The sequence below is a fragment of the Tachypleus tridentatus genome, chromosome 13 (assembly GCF_004210375.1).
Source record: "Tachypleus tridentatus isolate NWPU-2018 chromosome 13, ASM421037v1, whole genome shotgun sequence".
Taxonomy (NCBI): Eukaryota; Metazoa; Arthropoda; class Merostomata; order Xiphosura; family Limulidae; genus Tachypleus; species Tachypleus tridentatus.
In genome coordinates this window covers 70379202-70402128 of record NC_134837.1, presented here as the reverse complement: position 1 = coordinate 70402128, position 22927 = coordinate 70379202, and the positions used below count along the sequence as shown (strand labels likewise).

At 33.2% G+C, this 22927-nt stretch overlaps 1 protein-coding gene across 1 annotated transcript in view; it reads left to right on the top strand.

Moving 5' to 3' along the window:
- The first annotated feature begins 14244 nt into the window (after positions 1 to 14244).
- The window catches only part of LOC143241033 (guanine nucleotide-binding protein subunit alpha homolog), a 29927-nt gene continuing 21244 nt past the window's right edge, over positions 14245 to 22927 (top strand). The window contains exons 1-2 of the mRNA XM_076484468.1: positions 14245 to 14975; positions 19760 to 19810. Of these exons, the coding sequence (XP_076340583.1) occupies positions 14496 to 14975; positions 19760 to 19810 (531 nt within the window). The 5' untranslated portion in view covers positions 14245 to 14495. The remainder of the gene's footprint in view (positions 14976 to 19759; positions 19811 to 22927) is intronic.

Sequence of the window (22927 nt, the reverse complement as noted above, 5' to 3'; positions counted from 1 at the left end):
GCAAGCGACAGTACATTCTTTTTTATTGAAGCTATCTATTATGGTTTCGGTTAATCTTATTAGGTGGTCTGTCGTTTCTCTAAATTTCCTGAATCTATTTTGTTCTTTCGGTAATTTTGATGTTATCTCCAAGAATGTGGAGAGTCTATTACTGATTATTCTTTCAAGAATTTTGCCTACACAGCTGGTCAGGCTGATTGGTTTGTAGCTATTAGGTTTATTTGCTGGCTTTCCTTCCTTATGGAACATTAATATATTTGCAAGCTTCCAAGAAACTGGAATGTATCCTGAGGATAGAGATAGGTTGAAAAGTGAATTTAGGTGGTCAAACAATTTCGAAGTGCCTGATTTGGACTTAGTTTTGTTTGTTTGTTTTGAATTTTCGCGCAAAGCTACACGAAGGCTATCTACGCTAGCCCTCGTGTACCTTTACGCGAAATTAAAAACAACAAACAAAACAAACAAATTTTTCAATTTAATCTAGTAACGCCATCAGGTGACAGTTTTATAAATTATTTAATTGCGTCAATAACTGTGAGTTTCGGAATTGGTCTATTGACGTCATCAGGTTTCAGGTTACAACTGTACAGCGAGAAGTAATTTTTTTAGCGTTATTTTAAAGTTCTTGCAAACAGGTGTGAAAAAAAGCATTTATAAATTATAGGAGGTTTAGTATCTAGTCTTAACCCTCAGAGTTTGTGATTTTGAGTTCAAGGAAACACATTTTACTGCACGTGATAGTTTGATAAATGATCAATGAGATAGAAAAACGTTTTAAAAGATCGTGATGAATTAGAAGAGGCTAATTTTTAATATAGGTTTAAAAACTGAAGTCATGACGCTTAGCGAAGTAGCTTTTATATGGTTTTAAATATTGAAGCATGAGGCTTAGCAAAGTAGCTTTTGTATGGTTTCAAATATTGAAGTCATGTCCACTTAAAAGCTGTTCTGCATGGACTCACCAAACCTTCGTGCCAAATTTGATAAAGGTCCATTAAAAGGGAGCGAAGTAGTGGTAAAAAAAAGCCAATAAAAACTGCAAAACTACAAGTTTGTATGTATGTTCTAGTGGACCTAGCGAACATTCACACAAATTTTTATCAAGATCTATTCACTTCCTGCAAAGTAGTTACATGGACAAACAATAGAGAGTACTATTATATTTTTACAGGTAATAATAACTAGGTTCCACATACGAACAGAACATGTTTTTGAGTATCATTATTCTCCTTCGGATGAATATTCTTTTCTCTCTCATATTGTGTGATAGAGCCTGACCTCAGACACACTGCTTTATCCACACTTACACTTTGTTGATTAAGGGAATCACTTGCATTTTGTCTTACTTTTTCTACACGAACATACCATGATACCTGACAATGATGGATAATTCAGTACTGTAAATGGATAAAATGTAAATTGTAATACAGTCCAGTTTTCCCGCAATAATATTGAGCACGCCATCTCTGGACAACATATTACATTAATATTTTTGATTTCAGTCAGTTGTATTGTTTGTGTATTTCTTGTTAATTAAGCATAAAGCTACCAAATTGGCTATCTGTATTGTGCCCACCACGACTATCGAAACCTGGGTTTTAATGGTGCGAGTTGTCAGGTTTACCGTTGATCCAAGGGGTGGGGAAGTTAAATGAAATTTTATTGTTGGTGATTGTACATACACTAACAAAATATAATACCCGTTAGTCCAACAGTAATAAGGACTCGTGCATTCAATGCGTATAGCTTTGCGTTAAACACCAAATTATAAATTGTCTGAATATGTCAATAAAACTCATATATTTCGTTCTTTAAATACACCACATCTTCTATTAATTTCTTTATCTTTATTTTAAGAAAGCTTAATTAATTGTTATTATTGTAAAAAGCACAATAAAGTTCATTCATTGGAATTGGTTTAAGTACAGTATGGAAAACAAAGATGTAGTTGCTTATGTGCCATGCCATCGATCAGTGTTGCAATGAAGAGTTCAGTTTGCATGTGAGAACATGTCACCTTATCCATAATTACAGAGCTCGACACACTGACATATATGTGCCATATACAACAACAATACCGTACGATATGCTGTAATACAATTATCAGTCGTTAATAATATTAACAATAATACTATCATAATACTGTGAAGACAATTTTCTGCAATGATAATACTGTTTGTTAAAGATTATTAAATGTAATTTATTGGTAATCTTTCCTTTGAATATTCACCTGACCTTTTGTCGTTGATTTATTATATAAACTTCTGCAATCGATAAAGAATGGCCAAGTTATTGCATGGTACGTCAGCTTTGTTATAAGTAACAACATATTAATATTATTAGGTGTAAATCGTTTAGAAATATCTCAGCGTAGAGCTTGCCATGCAAATTTACATTTCTTCATAAAACCAAATAATCACGTAAAAAGATAAATATTGTCGCACTCATTACGTTAATAAAAATAAAATAATGATGTTACAAGCACACGAATTACACGTTTTAAGAGAATAAATATGTTTCATTTAATAGTTATGACCTTACCTAGTAAATAAATGGTTATCTCTATAACGCTTCAGTCGCCATCTCTTTGTAAGATATATTTTAATGTTTGAATTTTGGACGTTTAATAGAGAGCGCATACGTTATGATCGGGAAAATTTGTATGGTGAGTATGGTATAAATAAAAGAAAGTACAACCGGAAATATATATGAATGGAACACTACTTCACACTGCCACATCGGTAAAATTTCTCGGTCTAACCTATGGCTCAAAATTAACATGGATTAACCATTCAAATGAAATTAAAAGTAAAGCCTGGCAAAGAACCAATTATGCTAGGAGTCTAACTGACAAGAAAAATGTAACATCAACAAACAATATACTAAACATTTACAAAACATACATTAGACCAATAGTTGACTATGCAGCTCCAGCATGGATAACTGTAAGTCACAAAACAGTTAAATCCAAGCTACAAACAATACAAAACACACTCCTCAGAACAGCATACAGAGTTCTCATAATCACATAATCTAATTTCATACACAAATGTTCAAATATACCAACCATAGCTGATAAGACTCCTACATAGTGCAATAACGTATTTCGATTAAAATTGGATGAAAATGAATTATTATGCGAAATAGACAGATACCACATACATGATAAAGATAGTCCTAAACATCTCTCCCCGATCAACATATATTTTAAACACAAAAATAAATTAATAATAATATATATATATATATGGGAGGAAAAAAAACATCATCAAATTAGAATTCTTACTGATAGAGCAAATAATATCGATAAATGTACAAAACTAGAACACGGACATTAACCTGAAAAGGGTCGGAGTAAACTCAGACCACTTTGACTCTAAAGCAGTAGCCATACCAACCCACAATGCATGATCATGTACGTAAAGGAAGGAGGAAGAGGTCAAAGCGTACCTGACCCTCCAAGCCATGTAAGATTACCCAAATCTCGAGAGAATTATATTTTGTTTGTTTTTTTCAAGAGTGAGAGAAAAAGAAAGGTCACAAGCATGGCGACCTCAAACAGAAATAATAGAAATGATAAAAGACAGAAGAAAACTGAAAAGACAATTCCTACAAAATATAAATTCAGCACAAAAATACAAATAACCGCTTTAAGAAATAAAAAAAAATTAAGTATGACAACTAACACAAGACAGCTGGGACAATGTTTGTACACATCTCAACCATAAAATCGACCCAAACCTTTTCTGGACACACCCAAAACGATTCACCAACACTGAAAACTCAAATAATGATTACCCGTCACCAGAAACTCACAACAAAACAGGATACACTAACTGGGAAAAGGCAGATGTATTCAAAGAACACCTGCAAAATACGTTTAAAACACACCAAGAACCAGACAGGAACATACATTTTTGCAATAAAGGAAGTAAATTCATACAACTTAACAAAACCATGTACACACCTAAATTCCCAATCAACACAATAAAAAACATGTCAACAAAGTTAGTTGAAACAGAAAATCAAGTTACAAGTCACTAAAAGTATAACAGAAATGGAAGTTAAACTAGCCATAGAAACTATAAAAAACAAGGCACCAGGAGAAGATGGCATACAAGCCATTCTCCTAAAAAAGGTACTCAGAGATTATATGAACACTTAATAGCACTCTTCAGTTTATCACTCAGTTCTGGTTACATCCCTGTTACTTGGAAGCAAGAAACAGTCTTCATGTTCCATAAACAAGGAAAGTCAGCCAAATAAACCAACAATTACTGTCTGATCAGCCTGACTAGATATATAGGAAAAACACTCGAAAGAATAATTAGACATAGGCTTTCAAAATAGTTAGAAATAACTTCAAAATTACCAGAAATTCAATACGGGTTTAGAAAACAGATCACCTGATGAGATTAACAGAAACAATTTTGGATAGTTTTAATAAAAACAATGAACGCATTGTCGTCTGCTTTCTCAATATCAAAAAAAGCTTTCGACTTAGTTTGGCATAATGGATTAAGATACTGTACGACAGAAATGGAACTACCGCAGGGAATTATTTGCAGACTATCCAACTATCTGGAAAATAGAAACTGTAAAATAAATGTAAGGGGAGCTTTATCAGAACCATTTACACCAGAGGCTGGGTAGTTAGCCCTATTTTATTCATCATGTATGTAAGTAATATGCCGTTAAAAAACCCAACTTAAGGGTAGGCGTTGAAATTCGAGGACGATGTAGCGGTCTAGAAGCAGCAACAAATCTACAACCATTATTAAATAAGTTAGAAGAACTCTGCCAAAAATATCTAATTAAATAAACGTGCATAAAAATTAAGTAATATTATTCAGAAAACAAACCAAAAGCAAAAAAGTGTATTTGTTTGTTTTGAATTTCGAGCAAACTAATTCATAATCGTTACATGGGCAGGACTTGTCTTTAATTTTACTAAATACTTCCAAACAACTCCATCGCACCAAACATGCTTGCCCTTTTAGTCGTGGGGGCGTTATAATGTGACGGTAAATTCCATTATTCGTTGGTAAAAGAGTAGCCCAAGAGTTGTCGTTTGGTAGTGATGACTAGCTGTCTTCCCTCTAGTTTTACACTGCTAAGTTAGGGATGGCTAGCGCAGACAGCCCTCGTGTAGCTTTGCGAGAAATTAAAAATACAAAACAAACCAAAGAACCCACCTAAAGATAAAACCTGTTATAAATTTATTTTATTACTAACAGAGACCCACAAAACGTTTTCTGTCAAACTAGTATCTTTATTATAACAATATTTCTTTAAATATGGATGTAATGTAATTGTAGGCACCAAAATGTGTAAGTCCACTTATATTTAGATTGTACTTTATGAAACCTTAACTAATATTAGGCCTAAGTGCTATAAAGAGACAAATTAACACTACCGTGTACGTTTTTATATTAGCTGAGGTGGGACTAAGTTATACTGTAATAAATACTATAGATATTTGACCATTATAAACCGTTCAACTTCAGTCATTAGTATTTCCAGGAGCATATTAGACATTTTCGTCGGTGAAAATGGCCCGGCATGGCCTAGCGCGTAAGGCGTGCGACTCGTAATCCGAGGGTCGCGGGTTCGCGCCCGCGTGGCGCTAAACATGCTCGCCCTCCCAGCCGTGGGGGTGTATGATGTTACGGTCAATCCCACTATTCGTTGGTAAAGAGTAGCCCAAGAGTTGGCGGTGGGTGGTGATGACTAGCTGCCTTCCCTCTGGTCTTACACTGCTAAATTAGGGACGGCTAGCACAGATAGCCCTCGAGTAGCTTTGTGCGAAATTTCCAAACAAACAAACGTCGGTGAAAAAATTAAATGTATTCAGTGAAATAGGTAGCCAACTTTCCCGTCAAGCAGAGGCGTAGCTTTTTGCACCCGATAGGGAGGATAATTTTTGCAACCACTTATGTGGACTGTTCAATTTGCAAATTGGTAATCTCTGATTACGTGAACCTGAAAGCTGTAAACATGCAGTCACAGAGTAATCTTGTTGCCACGATACTTGGATGTATACTTAGGCCTACTGACTGATACTTACGAACTTAGATCGAAAAGTTTAGAAGCACGCCAATGTTAAAGATGTACATTTCGGCTACTGAAAAAGCCTACATCTAGGCCAATTATGTAATTCAGTTGGTAAGAACACGAGAATCACAAGAACAAACACACAATTTGTAGGTCTGTGATGCAGTAAAACAATTCAACAGACCAAACTGTAGGGGGGATGATTGTATGCACCATACCCCACCTAAAATGAAGGGGGGATGTATACCCTCCATCCCCCCCAGGATCTATGCCCCTGCTGTCAAGTGTTTGTTTGAAGATAAGTACTGTATGTAAGTTTGTAAAACTCTTCCACATAAACCATTTACAGGGTGTTTTCTTATAGCAAAGCCACATTGGACTATCTTCTAAGTCCAGCGAGGGGGAATCGAACCTCTGATTTTAGCGTTGTAAATCCGTAGACTTACCGCTGTACCACCGGGGGACAGACAATTTACATAAACCATTATTTGTAATAACACTTATTATTGTTTTTTGTATATTAAAATATATTTGTTAAGAAAGTAAATTGTGTGTATCACTCTTGTTGGTAAATATCATAAATTTGATACATATTGATATGTAGTTAATTTCTAAATTAAAACTAAAATTTCCGGCTATTTGAAATCATATTACGTAACGTACGTAACAATAAATCGGAGACTCGTCCGTGATAAATTATAATACATAGCAGAGGGGCAAAGGTCTCTTGATAAATATCAACACTTTGACAAAGAGGGCGAAAGAAACAAGTTGATTTCTTTAAAACTATTTTTTACGTGTCTACGTGCAAAAAATTTGATGCAAACAAAAAATATTATAAACTAAGATTTGTAAAACAAACATACCTTGAAGCATTTTGGTTATTAGTAAGTACTAGTCTGTAGTAAAATAGATTAAATATGTTTGGTAAAATAAAGAAAATTTGAAATTAAAGTATCTGTTTGGCGACGAATAATACAGCTTTAGAAACCATTTTTTGCTATTTTCCAGAATACACTACAACTAAGTTGTTTGTTTTTAATTGCTATCTCTTGAAATAAATCGTCGTTAGTTGTAAGTAAATTCAAGTGAGTGATTTGTCGACGCTATCAACTTAAACTTGTTTTTGCTGTTTGTTTTTTTTTATCACAAAACCACACGATGCGTACCTTCTGAAATCGAGACCCGGATTTTAGTGTTGTTAGTCCATAAGCTTACCATCGACCCACCGAGCAACATAATCTATGATTATAACTGAAATAAAATGAGAATTGCATACAACTATTTAGAAAAACAGACAAAAATGTCATGGAAAACTTCCTTTAACCAAGATAGAAAGCCCCCTGGTAGATTAGTGGTAAACCTGAAAGCTTATAACGCTGAAACAGGGTTGCAATGGTCGTGGTAAAAACGAGAAAAAGACCCATTTGTATAACATTTTTAACAACAAACAAAAAAACTCTGACACAAATTTAATAAAATATATGGAATAAAACTCTTCTTTAGATTTTTCCTTATAATTTTTGGATACTTCATATCGTCCACAGATATAAATTTGCTTAAAACGTAAACACCTTTTTATTCGCACTTACATTATTGAAAAAAAACAACTCAATTCAAGTTTAATACGTTAGGCCTAATACGTATGTTTATAAATATTTAATTAACTACGTGGTGGGCTACCTATCATCTAAAGATGTCAAGTAAAAACTGTTGAAAGCCAAGTTGAGCGTGGGGTAATCTAAAGTGAGACAGCTGAAATGTTTTAATTGTTTCATCTAGTTTAGGTTTCAGTTTTCGTATAACAGTTTAATCGGAGTGAAATAAAGTTAATGCTATTAACAGAGTGTACTGAATTTTCAAAATTACTAATTAGATACGAGAGACTAACGTTTGTTTTTAAAACACTCATTGTTTTGTTTTGTTTTATTTTTCTCGTTATCCTTAACACAATCATATCAATAAGTAAAGCCTTTCAATGTGGAGTGCTTTCTGTTTCAACATTTGGAATCACGTTAACCTGAGTTCTAAAATTAAACTACATTTTTTTATTGATTAATACAACAGATATCAGATTAAACTTATGTGAATATAACACATTAGTAATGGTCCAGCCTTTATTCATAAACCTGTGAATTCAAGTTAACTATCGAAAATTGTCACAAAAATGAAGAAATCGTTGTTAGTTTATATATACATATTTTTGAATGACAATTTACCTTTAGCTTCAGGCTCAATCCAGCAGGTGTCACTACTTTACCATATGATACTGTAAAGTATTTAGGGGTATGGTTTGGTTTGTTTTTTTTTAATTTCGCGCAAAGCTACACAAGGGCTATCTGCGCTAGCCGTCCCTAATTTAGCAGTATAACATTAGAAGGAAGGCAGTTAGTCATCACCATCCACCGCCAAGTCTTGAGCTACACTTTTACCAACGAATAGTGGGATTGACTGTAACATTATAACGCCCCTACATTTGAAGGGGCGAGGATATTTAGTGTGACGGAAATTCGAATCCGCGACCCTCAGATTACGAGTCGAGTGCTTTAACCACCTAGCTATGCCAGGCCTAAAATTAAGATCAAGTGGGTTTAAGAAGTTATCTTCGAGTATCTAGGATATTCGAGGATATTGGTAATTTAGCGAGTTTGCAAAGTGTTTACAAGCAACACTAGATCATAAATAGGATAATCAATGATGCATTGGGTTATTTTTCAATTGGTAAAGTGACAGTCGTTCAGTGAAATATTTAGATCATTGCTGCGTTATTCGATCAGTTAGCCGTGAAAGTGAATAAGTAAATTTATTTGTGTGTTAGCGAGGTACTTTTACGGAGAAGTTATATGTAAACGTTGGCCTATGTGTTACAACAATGTGCAAGTGAAGGTAGCCGATAGAAGCGTTAAAGAAGAAATGAACTAATTTCTTATCCTTACATGGACTGAATTTGGCATTATTTTCATCAAATATTTCAAAAGAACCAACCTAACAAAAGAAAAATATTAGTACAATATCACAATAGATATTCCTAAGAACGTTAACGATTACTTCTTGTATATATATCAGGTCATCCCATAAGTAATGTCCGAAAATTTCATACAGAAAGTGCATTATCATTTCAGTCTTTGTAGAAGGCTTTAATGACTAAAATATGAAGTAGGACGTGTATAAAACTGTTCAGACAAATAAAATAAAATAATCCAACTCCATTTTCTCAGATCATTAATTAAATAAACACTTATGAAGATGGATGTGTTTGAGGAGCACATTAGGCACATAATACTTTATGAGTTTAAAAAAGGCAATAGTGCAGCAGAAGCTACACGAAGCATTCAAGGTGTTTATTGTGCAGAATCTCTCAATAGAAGATGTCGAAGGTGGTTCAAAAGTATAGATCAGGTGACTACAGCTCAAGTGATGTGCCACATTCAGGTTGTCCTGTTGAGTTTAATGAGGACTTGCTGCTGGTTGCACTTGATGATGATTGTGCTGTAACAGTTGAAGAACTAGCATAGAAGCTTAATTCAACCCATTCAACAGTTAACCATCGTCTTTAACAGCTTGGAAAGCTGTCAAAACTTGGAAATTGGGTCCCCCATGATTTGACAGAAGCCAACCTAAGAGCTAGAGTGGAGATTTGCACTTCTCTGCACTCTCGTGAACGTAACTCACCTTTTTTGGACAGGCTAGTGACTGAGAAGAAAAATGGATATATTATAAAAATGTTAAGCGCCACAGACAATAGCTCAGCTCAGGTAAACTGGCTAAAGCACATCCCAAAATGGACCTTCAGTATAGGAAAGCGTTTAGTGGGATATTGCTGGTGTGATCCACTTTATGTTGCTGCCTCTCAATGTAACGATTACATCAGACTTCTATTGTCAACAGTTAGACCGCTTGAATGTTGCACTGAAAGAAAAGAGTCCTACTTTGATCAATCCTAAAAGTGTCGTGTTACACCAGGATAATGCACAGCTTCAGACAGCAAGGATCACATCTGAAAAAATTGAAGAGCTAGACTGGGAAAACTTCAACATCCTCCTTATTTGCAGACATTGCCACATCTGATTATCATGTGTTCCGAAGTTTATAGAACTATCTTGATGGAAAAGAGATTAGAACACATGAAGATGTCAAAACTACGCTCTCTACATCTTTTTCCTCCGAACACCAAGAATTGTATAGAAGTGTCATGCAGAAGCTTGTGAATCATTGGCAGGAAGTAAATAATAATGGAACATACATTATTGATTAAATAATATTAAAAGTGTTTGAAATTCTTTCTTTTTTGAACCTAAAATCGGATATTACTTAAGGGATGACCTGATATATATCATTAAATGAGTAACTTCAGATATAATGCGATATATTAATCTCTAAAAGTATTCATGTAACAAATCTTAGAACATTGACTGGAAAACATAATAAAAATAATTTCCACTTATTCGTCAAGTCTTTGCCTTCAAAGCACATAATTAAACATACGATAATCACAAACCCACATCGAAGCTGTATCATTGAATTTAACATGATTTAATGGTTTTGTTGTATTTCCAGTTCCAACATCTTTCTCATGAAAGAAGTTTTTCTTAGATGTTGCTAAAAAAGGTGTAAACTTATGGTTTCTGAGACTCGGTTAACATCATGTGTTTGTTCATTGTGATGTAAAAGAGCCAGGGAAAATGTCCACTTTCATCATAATGGATGTTTTTTAGTCGAAGATTTCTCTTGACGACTAAGGACATTGGTTCTGACTGGCTCGGGCCGTAGTTTTGGAGTCCACTGTTGTCCTAAACAGTCTTCTGTGCAAGTTTTTCTGCTTGCATGGAGAACGTTGAAGATTTCTTTCTTTGAAATGTTGTGTTCATTGGCTCTACATTATTCACTGATTTTATTATATTATTTTTTAAAATAATGGTTACAAACCTCTATAAACCCTAATTATGCTTTTGAGATATTTTATTAGTCCAGTTAGCGCGGTTTATGTTTATCTGCATGCCTGTCAGGTAACCATAGTTCTGAAACCACCTTAACATTCGTAAGGAAACGGTGATTAGTTTACATGTTTCCAAGTCTATGAAAAATCCTCTTTAGGAAGATACTTAGTTCTTTAGAGGTATTGCAGCTGGTAGTAAGAATACCAGAAACAGCATAACCATAATTTAAGATACCTTTATTTTTTATGATGTAGGAATAAGATTTTTACTTTCGTTAAATAGCTTCGTGAATTACATTTATTAATTATAAAAGCAAATTGTTTATTCTAACCAGTAGAATAAGTGATTTTTAAAAGCACATGATTCAAGGATGACACAGTTAAAACTGTGTAGTTGTGAAATTATTTTTTTTGTAGGAATGAAAAAGAGAAAATAAGTAAAATTGGAATTTACGAATCTTCTAAACCGAATAGATGATATAGTCAATTAAACTACCGTGCCTGAAAAGCCATAACTCTCAGGCTTAATTTATTAATTATTGGTATGCAAATGAGATGACCTCTTGTCCCTTATTACCATTGGCTGTCCTGTTCCTTAGGAATTTTTTCCTAGGTAGGTGGTTGAGTGAATTCACTAAAGGCTTTATCATTGGTGATCATCTGGAAATAGTCTCGACTAGAATCTCGGGCTTCTTAGCAGATTGACTTTCCATTTGCAAATTTTTCTCTGGTGTTACACAGTCGGACAATGTCTCACCAACGTAGTTCTAAAGACGATCATGGTATATAATTATTGTCTTGTTTTCTTCTCTTTCTGGATTGTGTGAATTACATCATTGGTTCTTTTCAGTTCAACTTATTTAATTTTGAAGTTTAGCTAATGTCAATGTTGAAAGATTTTCCATCAATACGCCCGTGGACTTATGAACAATTTTTCATAAGTAATGAACTATTTTTTTTCATGGAATATTACGAAGAGTAACTTCAGATAATCTATACATTATTCGTATAATAAATTTAACTAATTCATATTTTAATGATATCTGATTAGCTTTGTTTTGTTCCTTTCATCTGGCTGTACTCTGTCTTTTTTGGCTTAATAACAATTGTTGATTTCTTACAGGCTCAGTTATAATAGCCAAGTTTCTCACATCTGTAAGAGCTCTCTCTTCCTAGTATCCCATAAGAAGGATTCTTATCCCATACAGTCCTTTACTTAAAGATCTTGGCAGTATGTCATATCAAGTTACACATGAAATGTCTATTGTATTATTATTTATTCCTCCTGATCTGTGTCATTATTTATCTAACTAATCCTTTCAACTCTTGTAAACTGTAGTTAATGTGGGGCTGATATTTCAGCACTACTTATCTGGTGATCCCATAACCTTGAGATGGGGTGTTAAGTTGTTTATCTGAAACTTTAAATGAATCCATATTTCATTGCCAATTACAGAGCTTGCTTTAGAGACATACATCTACTTTGCCTCAGCATGATCTTCATATCTTTATCTCTTGCAGCATCTATAAATTGATACCAATGAATCCATTATTTCACAGGGAGTATCTGGGCAAGTAAGCCTTTTCCAGTCTTTTGCGAGTTCAGTTGAGGTATTATTTTCTTGACACTTGTGTTTATTATTAAACTAACAAATAAATCCCACACTATGTTAAAAGTTCTCCTATTCAATGTTTTATAGAAAGCAGTGTGACTGGCTTATTTTTGCATTTAATAATTCTTTTTTTCTAAATATTTGATTCTATCATTGACTTTATTTTCTAATTCATCAATTTTATCATTACAGTCTTTCCATATTTTTTAATCTTATTATTGCAATCACATATTTTCATTTAAATTCAATTAAATTTTACTTTAAATCCTTCTTTAATTACGCGACGTTCAATCCCATTCTTCGTTGGTAAAAGAGTAGCCCAAGAGTTGGTGGTGGGTGGTGATGGCAGGTTGCCTTCCTTCTAGTCTTACATTGCTAAATTAGGGACGGTTAGCGCAGATAGCCCTAGTGTAGCTTTGCGCGAAATTTAAAAGAAACAAGTAAATCTTAATGATCTTGTATAAATAACTTCAGTATCTAAAGTTATCCTTTACTCACACTCTTTGATCTTGTAGTTATCATTTTCAATGGTTGAAGTTTAGTCAAAATTCTGATTTATATTGACGAAAATGATATCCTACTTTTGATATCAATTGTTACAACTTTGTTCTTTCATTGTCGAGTTCTTTTAAACTATTTTATAAAAAAATAATTTAAAAGTATAATCTACTTAAACTGTAAAAAGTATCTATTACCTCCTTTAACGTTTCTAAAAGGTTGAATACTTGTACAATCTAGAACTAACGTAAAATTAAATGAATTTATTTGCTTGTTTGTTTTAAATTTCGCACAAATCTATTCGAGGACTATCTGCGCTAGCCGTCCCTAATTTAGCAGTGTAAGACTAGAGGGAAGGCAGCTAGTCATCACCACCCACCGCCAACTCTTTGGCTACTCTTTTACCAACGAATAGTGGGATTGACGAATAGTGGGATTATAACGTCACCACGGCTGAAAGGGCGAGCATGTTTGGTGCGATCGGGATTCGAGCCCGCGACCCTCGTGTTACGACTCGAACACCTTAACACGCTTGGCCATACCGGGCCCGAATTTATTTGCACGAAGTAGTTGCGATGGCTAACATACTGACTGATTCATTCTGCTATACTTCTTTTTGTAAAACTCGCTGCGACCTTTACAATATTTCTAACCAAGCTTTGAATTATGAGAAAAGCTCTGACGTCAAATTAAGATTTTATAGGCTTATATTAACGTCATCTTTAAAACGCGCAACTTTCTCTAACTAACATTTAAATTACATTAAAAGCATAGCTTGTAACAATATAATCCAATTTATGATGCCTATTATTGACAAATTTGCAGTACCGTAACGATATATGAATTTACCCAAGAAATATTTATACTGTGAAACAATGCGATGTCTTCTGAAATAGGCACAACTGTGAAACTATCAAAAGTGAATTATAATGTACTTTTTCCTAACAGAAGCATTCCTAAGTGTGCTAAACGATTTGTTTGTTTTGAATTTCTAACAAAGCTACTCGTAGGTTAGTTAAGCTGTCTGTCCCGAATATAAGAGTAATAGACTAGAGGGAAAGCAACGAATCAACACCACCCATCGCCAAATATCGGGCCACTCTTTTACCAACGAAAAGTAGGATTGAGCGTAACTTATAATGTACCCACGGCTGAAAGGGCGAACATGTTCAGTGAGGGTTTCGAACTCGAAGATTGAGTTCTTAAAATTTAAGAAACATGTTTATTTGGGCCGGATACAATAGATTGCTTGTAGGTTTTAGTTCTTATACTGTAACACTTAGGTCTCCAGCTTTTCCAGAACACTGTGTTAAGGTGATTTACGCAATGTTAATTTTAATAAGATGAAGAGATAAATCTTGATGACGTCATGGGTGTGGTAAATAATATCTAAGATGGCGGATGTGCTGTCAGCGTGTTTTTGTTTTGAACGCTTTAAATATGGTCCTGACGAGTTGGAACAGCTTCACAGAAGTAAAGAAATCGATAAAACGCTTGCAAGAGAGAAACATGCAATGAGAAGAGAAGTTAAACTATTATTATTAGGTGCTGGTGAGAGTGGCAAGAGCACATTTCTCAAACAGATGAAAATTATACACGGACATAAATTCGAAGAAGAGGATCTACGTGAATTCTCATCCGTTATTTATCAGAACATCGTTCGGGGAATGAAGGTTCTGTTAGACGCGAGGGCTAAGTTACATATTCCATGGGAACATCCAAGTAATGAACGGTATGTCACCCAAGTGTTAGATTACGATAATAGTCTAATCTTGGACACGAAACTATTTTTACATTTTTCTCACCCTATAGAAAAGTTATGGCAAGATAAAGCGATAAGAACGGCATTCGAACGAAGAAAAGAGTTTCAGCTGGTAAGTTGTTACGTAATTTGTAATTAATAATATGTAGTAGTAAACTTATTATTGTTGGCTATATGATATGTATGACTTTTTAATTTCATTAGTTTTAAGACTGATTTTAATTTCAGTGACACATTAGGTTACTAAAGAACAAATAAAGTGACTGAAGGGAAATTAATTGGTCAGTTGAGCACTTCATCCAGACCCCTTAAAAGCAATCAGTCTAAACTGAATGTCATTTTAATTTTCTTTAACATTCTGCAGATCTGGCTAAAAATAACTGGTAATTAGCAAAATAAACTGAAGTAGTTGCATTATTATTATTTTCATAAGAAAATATTCTTGAAAATTATTGACAGGATTAGCAGTTCAGTTTTGATGTACCAATCTCATAGTCTAATGAAATATAATATTCAACTTAACATTGTTGGAAAATGCTTGACATGCCCTCTAATGGTGTTGACAAATTTTGTGTATAATAAATTGAGACCAGATGTCATGTGTATATCAAATATAACATTAAACTTATAATAATTGCAGTAAAAAATCACTTGCAGCCATCATGTCTTGTAAGTTATGAATTCCTTAACATGATAACAAGCTTAATAACCAGGAGAAACTGGTACTGAAGAGAGTATTGTCTTACAGATGTGATAAGTTCAGGAATGATCTTGAACATGAAATTATATTTTAATATTGGAAAAAGTCATACTTGATAAAAAGGGGGAGTTAATTGTATCAGCAGAATGTTGGTATTGTGAAGTTCAAGAAGGGTGAGGGGTTATCTCAGCAAACAAATTTACCGTATTTTGCTTTCTTCTGTCTTCTACTGTGTGGCCATGGTGACTATGGTTAACAGGTAGCATATGAAAAAACAGTCATACCTCCACCTAGGCCCCCTGTTAGTACAGCGATAAGTCTATGGATTTACAATGCTAAAATCAGGGGGTTCAGTTCCCCTCGGGGGGCTCAGCATATAACCCAATGTAGCTTTGCTATAAGAAAACACACATAAAGACACACACCTCCACCTATAAAAGGAAGTTTTGATAAATGTGTATAAGACTTTTTTTTTTGTGAGGCAAAATTTATTCTCATAATTAGAATTGTTACTTATATATAATAGTTTACCAGGTATTGTTATAAGTTAAAAGTATGGAATTATTTTAAGTTATCTTAAGATAAGTTGGTGCTTGGTGTTAATTCTTTATGGCTTGGGGTGATTTGTATGACACAGTATATGAATAACAATAACTCACATCTATCCTCAGAAAAGTGAAAAACCTACCATTTATTTTTCAGAAAATCACTGAATGAATTAATTCTCCACTTGAAATCCTGTAAAATGGTGGATAACTTAGTTTATAAGCCAGTCACCCTATCACTGGAACCTAATGTCTTATTTTTAACCTAATCTTGTGTCCTCATTTCTAATTGTTCTCAGAAAATAGCACAAAGCAATTACAGGATTTGATCTCCAGATTATCTTATAAGCTTCAATAAGATCATTTATTATCCTTTGTTTATCAAGAAAATATAAATTAAATGTTTTATCCTCTCCATATAAGGTAACCCTTTTCAATAAATCAATATCCAGTTTTTTATAATTGCACCAAAACTGTACACAGTAATCCAAATGAGACCTAACTAGTGATTTGTATATAGATATAATTACTTTTATATCTTGTAATCACATTTGTAAATACACCCTAAAATTCTACTATCTTTACTGCTAACAACAAAACACTGCAAGTGGTTTGAGTTGCTTACCCACTATTGGCCAAGATTCTTCTTTTCTGTCATGTTATTGGGTTATCTGAATTAAATTTCAGATCCAAATTATAAAAATCAAAGTGCATGACTGCACTTTAGATAAATGTCTTTTGCCAAATATTTGTCCAACTTATGAATTCATTCATGTCATTTTGTTAATTCATTCATGTCATTTTGTTACACCTCAGCATCTTTAATACAACTGGAAACATGTAAGAGAAAACTTAGTTAATTTACCATTTATAATGTTATCAACATCTTTAAATAGCATAATATTTAATGTTTTTGTACAACATGAGACCCAGTCCTTCTCAACTATTCCATTCTCTAAACTAAATTAAAATAGTTTTAAAAAACTCTTGAATCCAGCCCTTATTATTCATACTCATCAAGTGATTTCTAAAATATGTTTAAATTTACCACTTCTACAACAATTAAAGGCAACCCATTCCAAAGGCCAACCACCCTGTTGAAAAATGAAACTGTCTTAGCTGAATACAACTCATACCTTAACAAAATTTATATTTGTATTCCCTACCCCTATTACTCTCACTGTTAAATGTGATGGGTAAACACTGTCAATTTCCTTTGCTATCTTAAACACCTCAATCAGATTCCTCCTGTTTGTTTGTTTTCAACAGAAAACAGTAACAAGACATAAAGACATGTACACTGATCTTTGAGGCCATTTACTAGTACCAGAAGTCCAGTTTGACTGGACTCCATTACTAATAACCTTTTGGTTTCACCCATCCAACCACTCTTCAGTCCAATCAACTGGTCCTTTTAAAACCCACACAATGTTATTTTTCATATCCAGTCTTTTGTGTTACACTTTATAAAAATGTTTTTCAAAATCCAAGTACACGACCTGATCTGACCTTGCTTTGCTTATTTTTCTTTTATTCAGACTGTTAAAATACTAAATATCTTGTGAAATGGAAATAGTTCTCCATGAAATATTTATGGATATATTTGGTTTTTTGGTCCATCCAGACTATGAATATTAAATTTTTCTTTATTTTGTGGTAATGTAAATTATAGTATGAAACAAACTGTGGAAGACAATTGAAATTATATTTTACCATGTGTTATATACAATTAAATATTTGATGATGCATGAAACATTACAATATGGGGTGAGGTGGTACACATGGGTTTTGATTATGCTTTAGTTGGTTGGTGTTTAACATGGGGTGAAGTGTTACATGTAGGTTTGATTATGCTTTAGTTGCTTGGTTTTCAACATAGGGTGAAGTGGTACGTGTAGGTTTGATTGTGCTTTAGTTGATTGGATTTTAACATGGGGTGAAATGGTACGTGCAGGTTTGATTGTGCTTTAGTTGGTTAGTTTTCAACATGGGGTGAAGTGGTACGTGTAGGTTTGATTGTGCTTTAGTTGGTTGGTTTTCAACATGGGATGAAGTGGTAGATGTAGGTTTGATTGGCTGATTTTCAACATAGGATGAAGTGTAATGTAGAAGGCGTTATGTAGAGATGGGTGATTTAATTGGTTAGTCAAGATTACAAAGAGATCTATCGTCAAAAAAAAAACTGATTTAAAACCATTACTCTTTTCAGCTATTCCAACATTCTGTTTATTGAAATTCACTTTAAATTGATTTCCAGGAAAATAATTAACTAATCATAGTTTGGGTTTCTAATTGTTACAATTTTTAATTATTCTAACTGTTCAGGTAACTAAAACCTGCTATTATCAGGCCCATATGCATGTTGTTTGAAAGGGAGGCTCTAACTTGTGAGATCAAAAGCAAACACATATTCTGCAAAGACAATCAGCATATCAAGGTTTTATGAGATTACATATGGAAGCAATTTTATGTGCAACATAGCTTGAATAACTTGCATGTTTGTTTACATAAAGTCCACAAACATTCAGTGAACAGTGAACAAACAATTATTCATTTAACATAAATATGTGTTTGATTACAACACTGTACTGTCTACATACAGAGTAGTTATTAATTGTTAACTTAGAATACTAATTTAAACAATTCTGTGTAACAATAGTATATTATCTATCTCAGTCATTCAATATTATTTATGTACATGTATGTATATGCTTCATCAGAAGAATGTAGGCTATGTAGAAAATGTTAAATACCACGAGTAGCTACACACTAACTATAGAAACATAATTTTTTACGTTGTCTCCTGTGTATATGCGACATTATCTTTCTTTTTTTTGTTAAGCACAAAACTATATAGTCAGCTATACGTGCTATTCCTTACTTTAGCCTCAAAAGGTTTTTGTTTTTTTTCTCTAACTTCTTCATTTTTTGTTGTTGAGCAAAGACATAACCAAGGTTGTATGTCAGTGTCAGTTATTTTGAGCTGTTGACTATAAGAAAGGCAACTGGTTGGCAGTACTTGCCACCAGTATAGTTGAATTTTTTGGTGTTTTTTGTAGGTTACATAGTTTGGGTTACACTTTGCTATTCAATTAATGAGGCAGATAATTAATTGATAAAGAAATATCTCTAATTGACGAGTTCTGATTGTGTCTAGTTCAGCAAATAAAGCATTAGTTTCAAGTTACAATTGAAGGCCTGATTTTTGTGTCTAAGAATTGGTTGGGGCAGATTCTTTTCTTGTTTCCCATTAGTATATGTATATATTATTGTCACAGCTCAGATGTCATCAGTAATCACATGGTCTTTAGACTATGAAGCTTGGTCTTTGAACTGTCTACATCTTGTTGGATTACAGTAACATATAATCAGCAATACTTTTTAGTGTAAGCAATTTTAAACTGGGTCAAATCAACTGGTAAACAGAAAGTAAATGATGCAGAAATTAACATGAGCAGATTTTAATCCTGGTTATTTCAGTACCTCTTGGTATTATTGTGTTTAATAACTAACTGTACTAATAATTTAGAGCTTTATTGTGTAGATGCTAGCATAATGTGAACTTGTTTTTTATCAGTTTATCAAGTGTTAATATATTTTAATTTTTATAACTATTTGGAACGATTTCCAATAATTTCTTTTTAATTGCAGGGAGATAGTGTCCGGTACTTTTTTGAAAATTTAGACAGAATATCTTCAGAAGTAAGTACAATTATTGTATAATGTTTTTGTCCTTACAATCATGTCATAATTAAAAGTTCAAAGGACAATTTTCGTGGTAGGTAAAGAAATGTTGGTGATATAGTTGTATTATAGTGTTCAAAGTTAGTAACTTTCCTTCTAGATTGGGAAGAATTGGTAATAGATTTTTTATGGTTTGAATTTAACACTGGGCCTAATCTAAGAAGGACACTTTTGGAAATAAACAATATACTGTCAAGAATCCAAGTTGTTAAGATGTTCTACTAGTAATATTGCACGAGAAAGGCCAAGAAGTCATAAGATTGGATGCTAAATCATAACAGTTTATGTGAAAATACCATTATCAAACTTTTTTTTTTTTCAAATTTGTCTTAGTTTGAATTGTACCCAATCAAATATTATGATAAAGTCACTGAACAACAGATGTCCTAAAGACTGTTTACAAACCTGCCATATTTTAATGTTCTAAAGATCAAGTCTTACATTACAGAAAGGAGAAATAAAATGTCCAACAAACTGGCAAACGTGCTAGTTGTACGTAAAACTAAGTAATTGTGTTTGTGAAAAATATGTAACTACACAATACCATGTAAAGTAATATACAGTATAGTTTAAATTCATACTAATGGGATAATATTAATTTCTAAATGGAAACTAGTTCCCACATTTCTGTTTAAATTTGGTAATGTTTTATTGGTGTGGAATTTAAACTTTATTTTTGTTAGTCTTGGAACGTGTTTGGATCTTACTGGTTTTCTTTCGTTAAACTCAAGAAATGTTTGATCTAAGGTCACGTTTTAATGTCAGTCAGGTTTTGGAAATTCTTTCCTGAACAAATGTAGTCATTTTGATCAAATTTTTCTTCTGAAATCCTATCAAATTCAGTTGATACTGTGGCAACATTTGGTGGATGCTTGAATTGATATCTCTGCTTACATACTATAATATATGTACTATTATTTCACACCTGTTTTTGGGATAAATATGGGCTACCTTAGGTTCTGGTTTATCCATAGATCTAAATTGACATCACCAAATACATTGTCAAAACTTTTACGTAATGTGAGACACACTTTCAACTGAACATCTTCTGTGTGAAAAGTTGATTCAGCCTTTCCAGCTTTATCCAGTTGTTTTCTTCTTTCTTTCAATACTGCTTTAGAATACCCATAAGCTTCTGTACTGGTTGTCATTTTTAAACACTTATGGGTGGTGGGGATCTTCATGACTTACTCTTACAACTTAATAAGAAAATGCTTTTCACAACTTTCTGTCCTGTCCATTAGAACAAACTTGTAATGTTCTTGCCCCCTTTCATCCTGTAAAAGTTATCCAGACTTTCCAGGACAAAACAGGTGTTTTGGAATTTGGTGATAAGTAAATATTTTTGACCAGTAACTTCTTTAGCTGTTACAACCAACAACATGACGGTAATCTCTACAATCCTTAGTTTTTATCTGATATTTACCTTAAAAGCATAATAGATAAATTGACTGATTTTAAGTCACAACAATAGTTATCAACAATTACAAGGAACATTTCACCCCTTTAGGCTCTATGCTTCGCTGATCAATACCTTGTGTCCAGTTTATGATGTCTGTCTGACTACCATTAGTTCATGATGCAACAAGTTTGAGTTCAAACATGTATAATTTATTCAGAAAGAATTAGTAATAAATTTTGATAGTTGTAATTGGACAACTGACAAGTTAAGTATGGATGAGTGAGTAATACAGTTGTATTGGAATGGTTAACTTGGACAACTGGTCTGCTAAATAAGAATGAATGAGTAATACAGTTGTGTTGTGATGGTTAAGTTTAAAGACTTACCTGCTAAATAAAGGTGAATGAGTAACACAAATAAAGTTAACAAGCTCTCTGAATAGATCAAACAGAATTAGTAATGAGTTATTTTGTGATAATTAATGCTAAAAACAACTCTTGTTAAATCAGAAATAATTAGTAATACACTTCCATTACAGTGGTTAAACATTTATTCTGGTAATTTATTTGAAGTCATAAGTAGTTTATGCAATATATTCATAGGAAGATAAAGAATCCTGGGTTTGAGTTCTAGTATAGAAGTCTCATTTCTTCAGCTCTGTATTTCATTCAAATGAAGGTAACAGTTAAAATGAACAATACTTATCCTAGGCTAGATGTCTTAACATGTGTAGCTACATCGGATGGGAAATAATAAATTCTATAAAATACAGGACCAAAGTAATCTCTAACAGTCATCTTTGACCTTTAGCCTGCTTATTTTTGTAGTTTCTCAAGCAGTTTTGATTATAATAGAACATGTTATATTTTTAAATGTTTAATCAGCCCATTAAAGTTGCAAACTCTTATCATTAAATAACATTTTTAATTTTCCATAAAAAATCTAAGTACTTTTGTTGTTTGCATCTATCTTTGATGTTTGTTCATTCTTCTATTTCTTTAGTCTGAATTAATCACGAGAAGATCCAAAAAAGTTTACAAAATGGCCCTCGCTTCAGTTGGAATGAGTTATGCAAATTGTTTTTAGCATGTTGCCAGCCTTTATCTCCCACTACCCCATGATAAACATGGCACATCATCTTTATGCATGTAACTCCTCACTTAGGTCTATTGAAATATCACTTCTTGTTTGACAATGCTATAAACAAGATGTTTTTTGTGCTTTCTTCCTACTTTTTTTTAACTATCAATTAAAATGGAGAAATTTTCTTTCCTACTTCACTTTATCAGTCTTGAGTGATAACCTCTATTGTTTTTCTTTTTTTGGTGTCTGCTGAAAGTTACATTTCAATTTCAAAATGTTATTATTTGCTTCCAGCACATTCACTGCAAGGATCCTCGCCTTTTATGGTGTTCTTTGGACACTTTCAAAGGATACTTCTTTTTTACCCTCATATTGGTCCCTTCACTTATTCATTGTGGGATTCTAGCTATTTGTATCACAAGAGGTAATATAACTTATAAAAAGTTATAATTTTCCTCTACTGAAAGTGTATTTTTAGTATGAACTTACCCTTCCTCTCAATTAAAAACTGGTGCATTGTTTGTCTGCCAAAACTCAGTGGTAGTTCAGTGGAATAGACTGGAGGAAGTTGCTTGGATTAGCATGGTGTG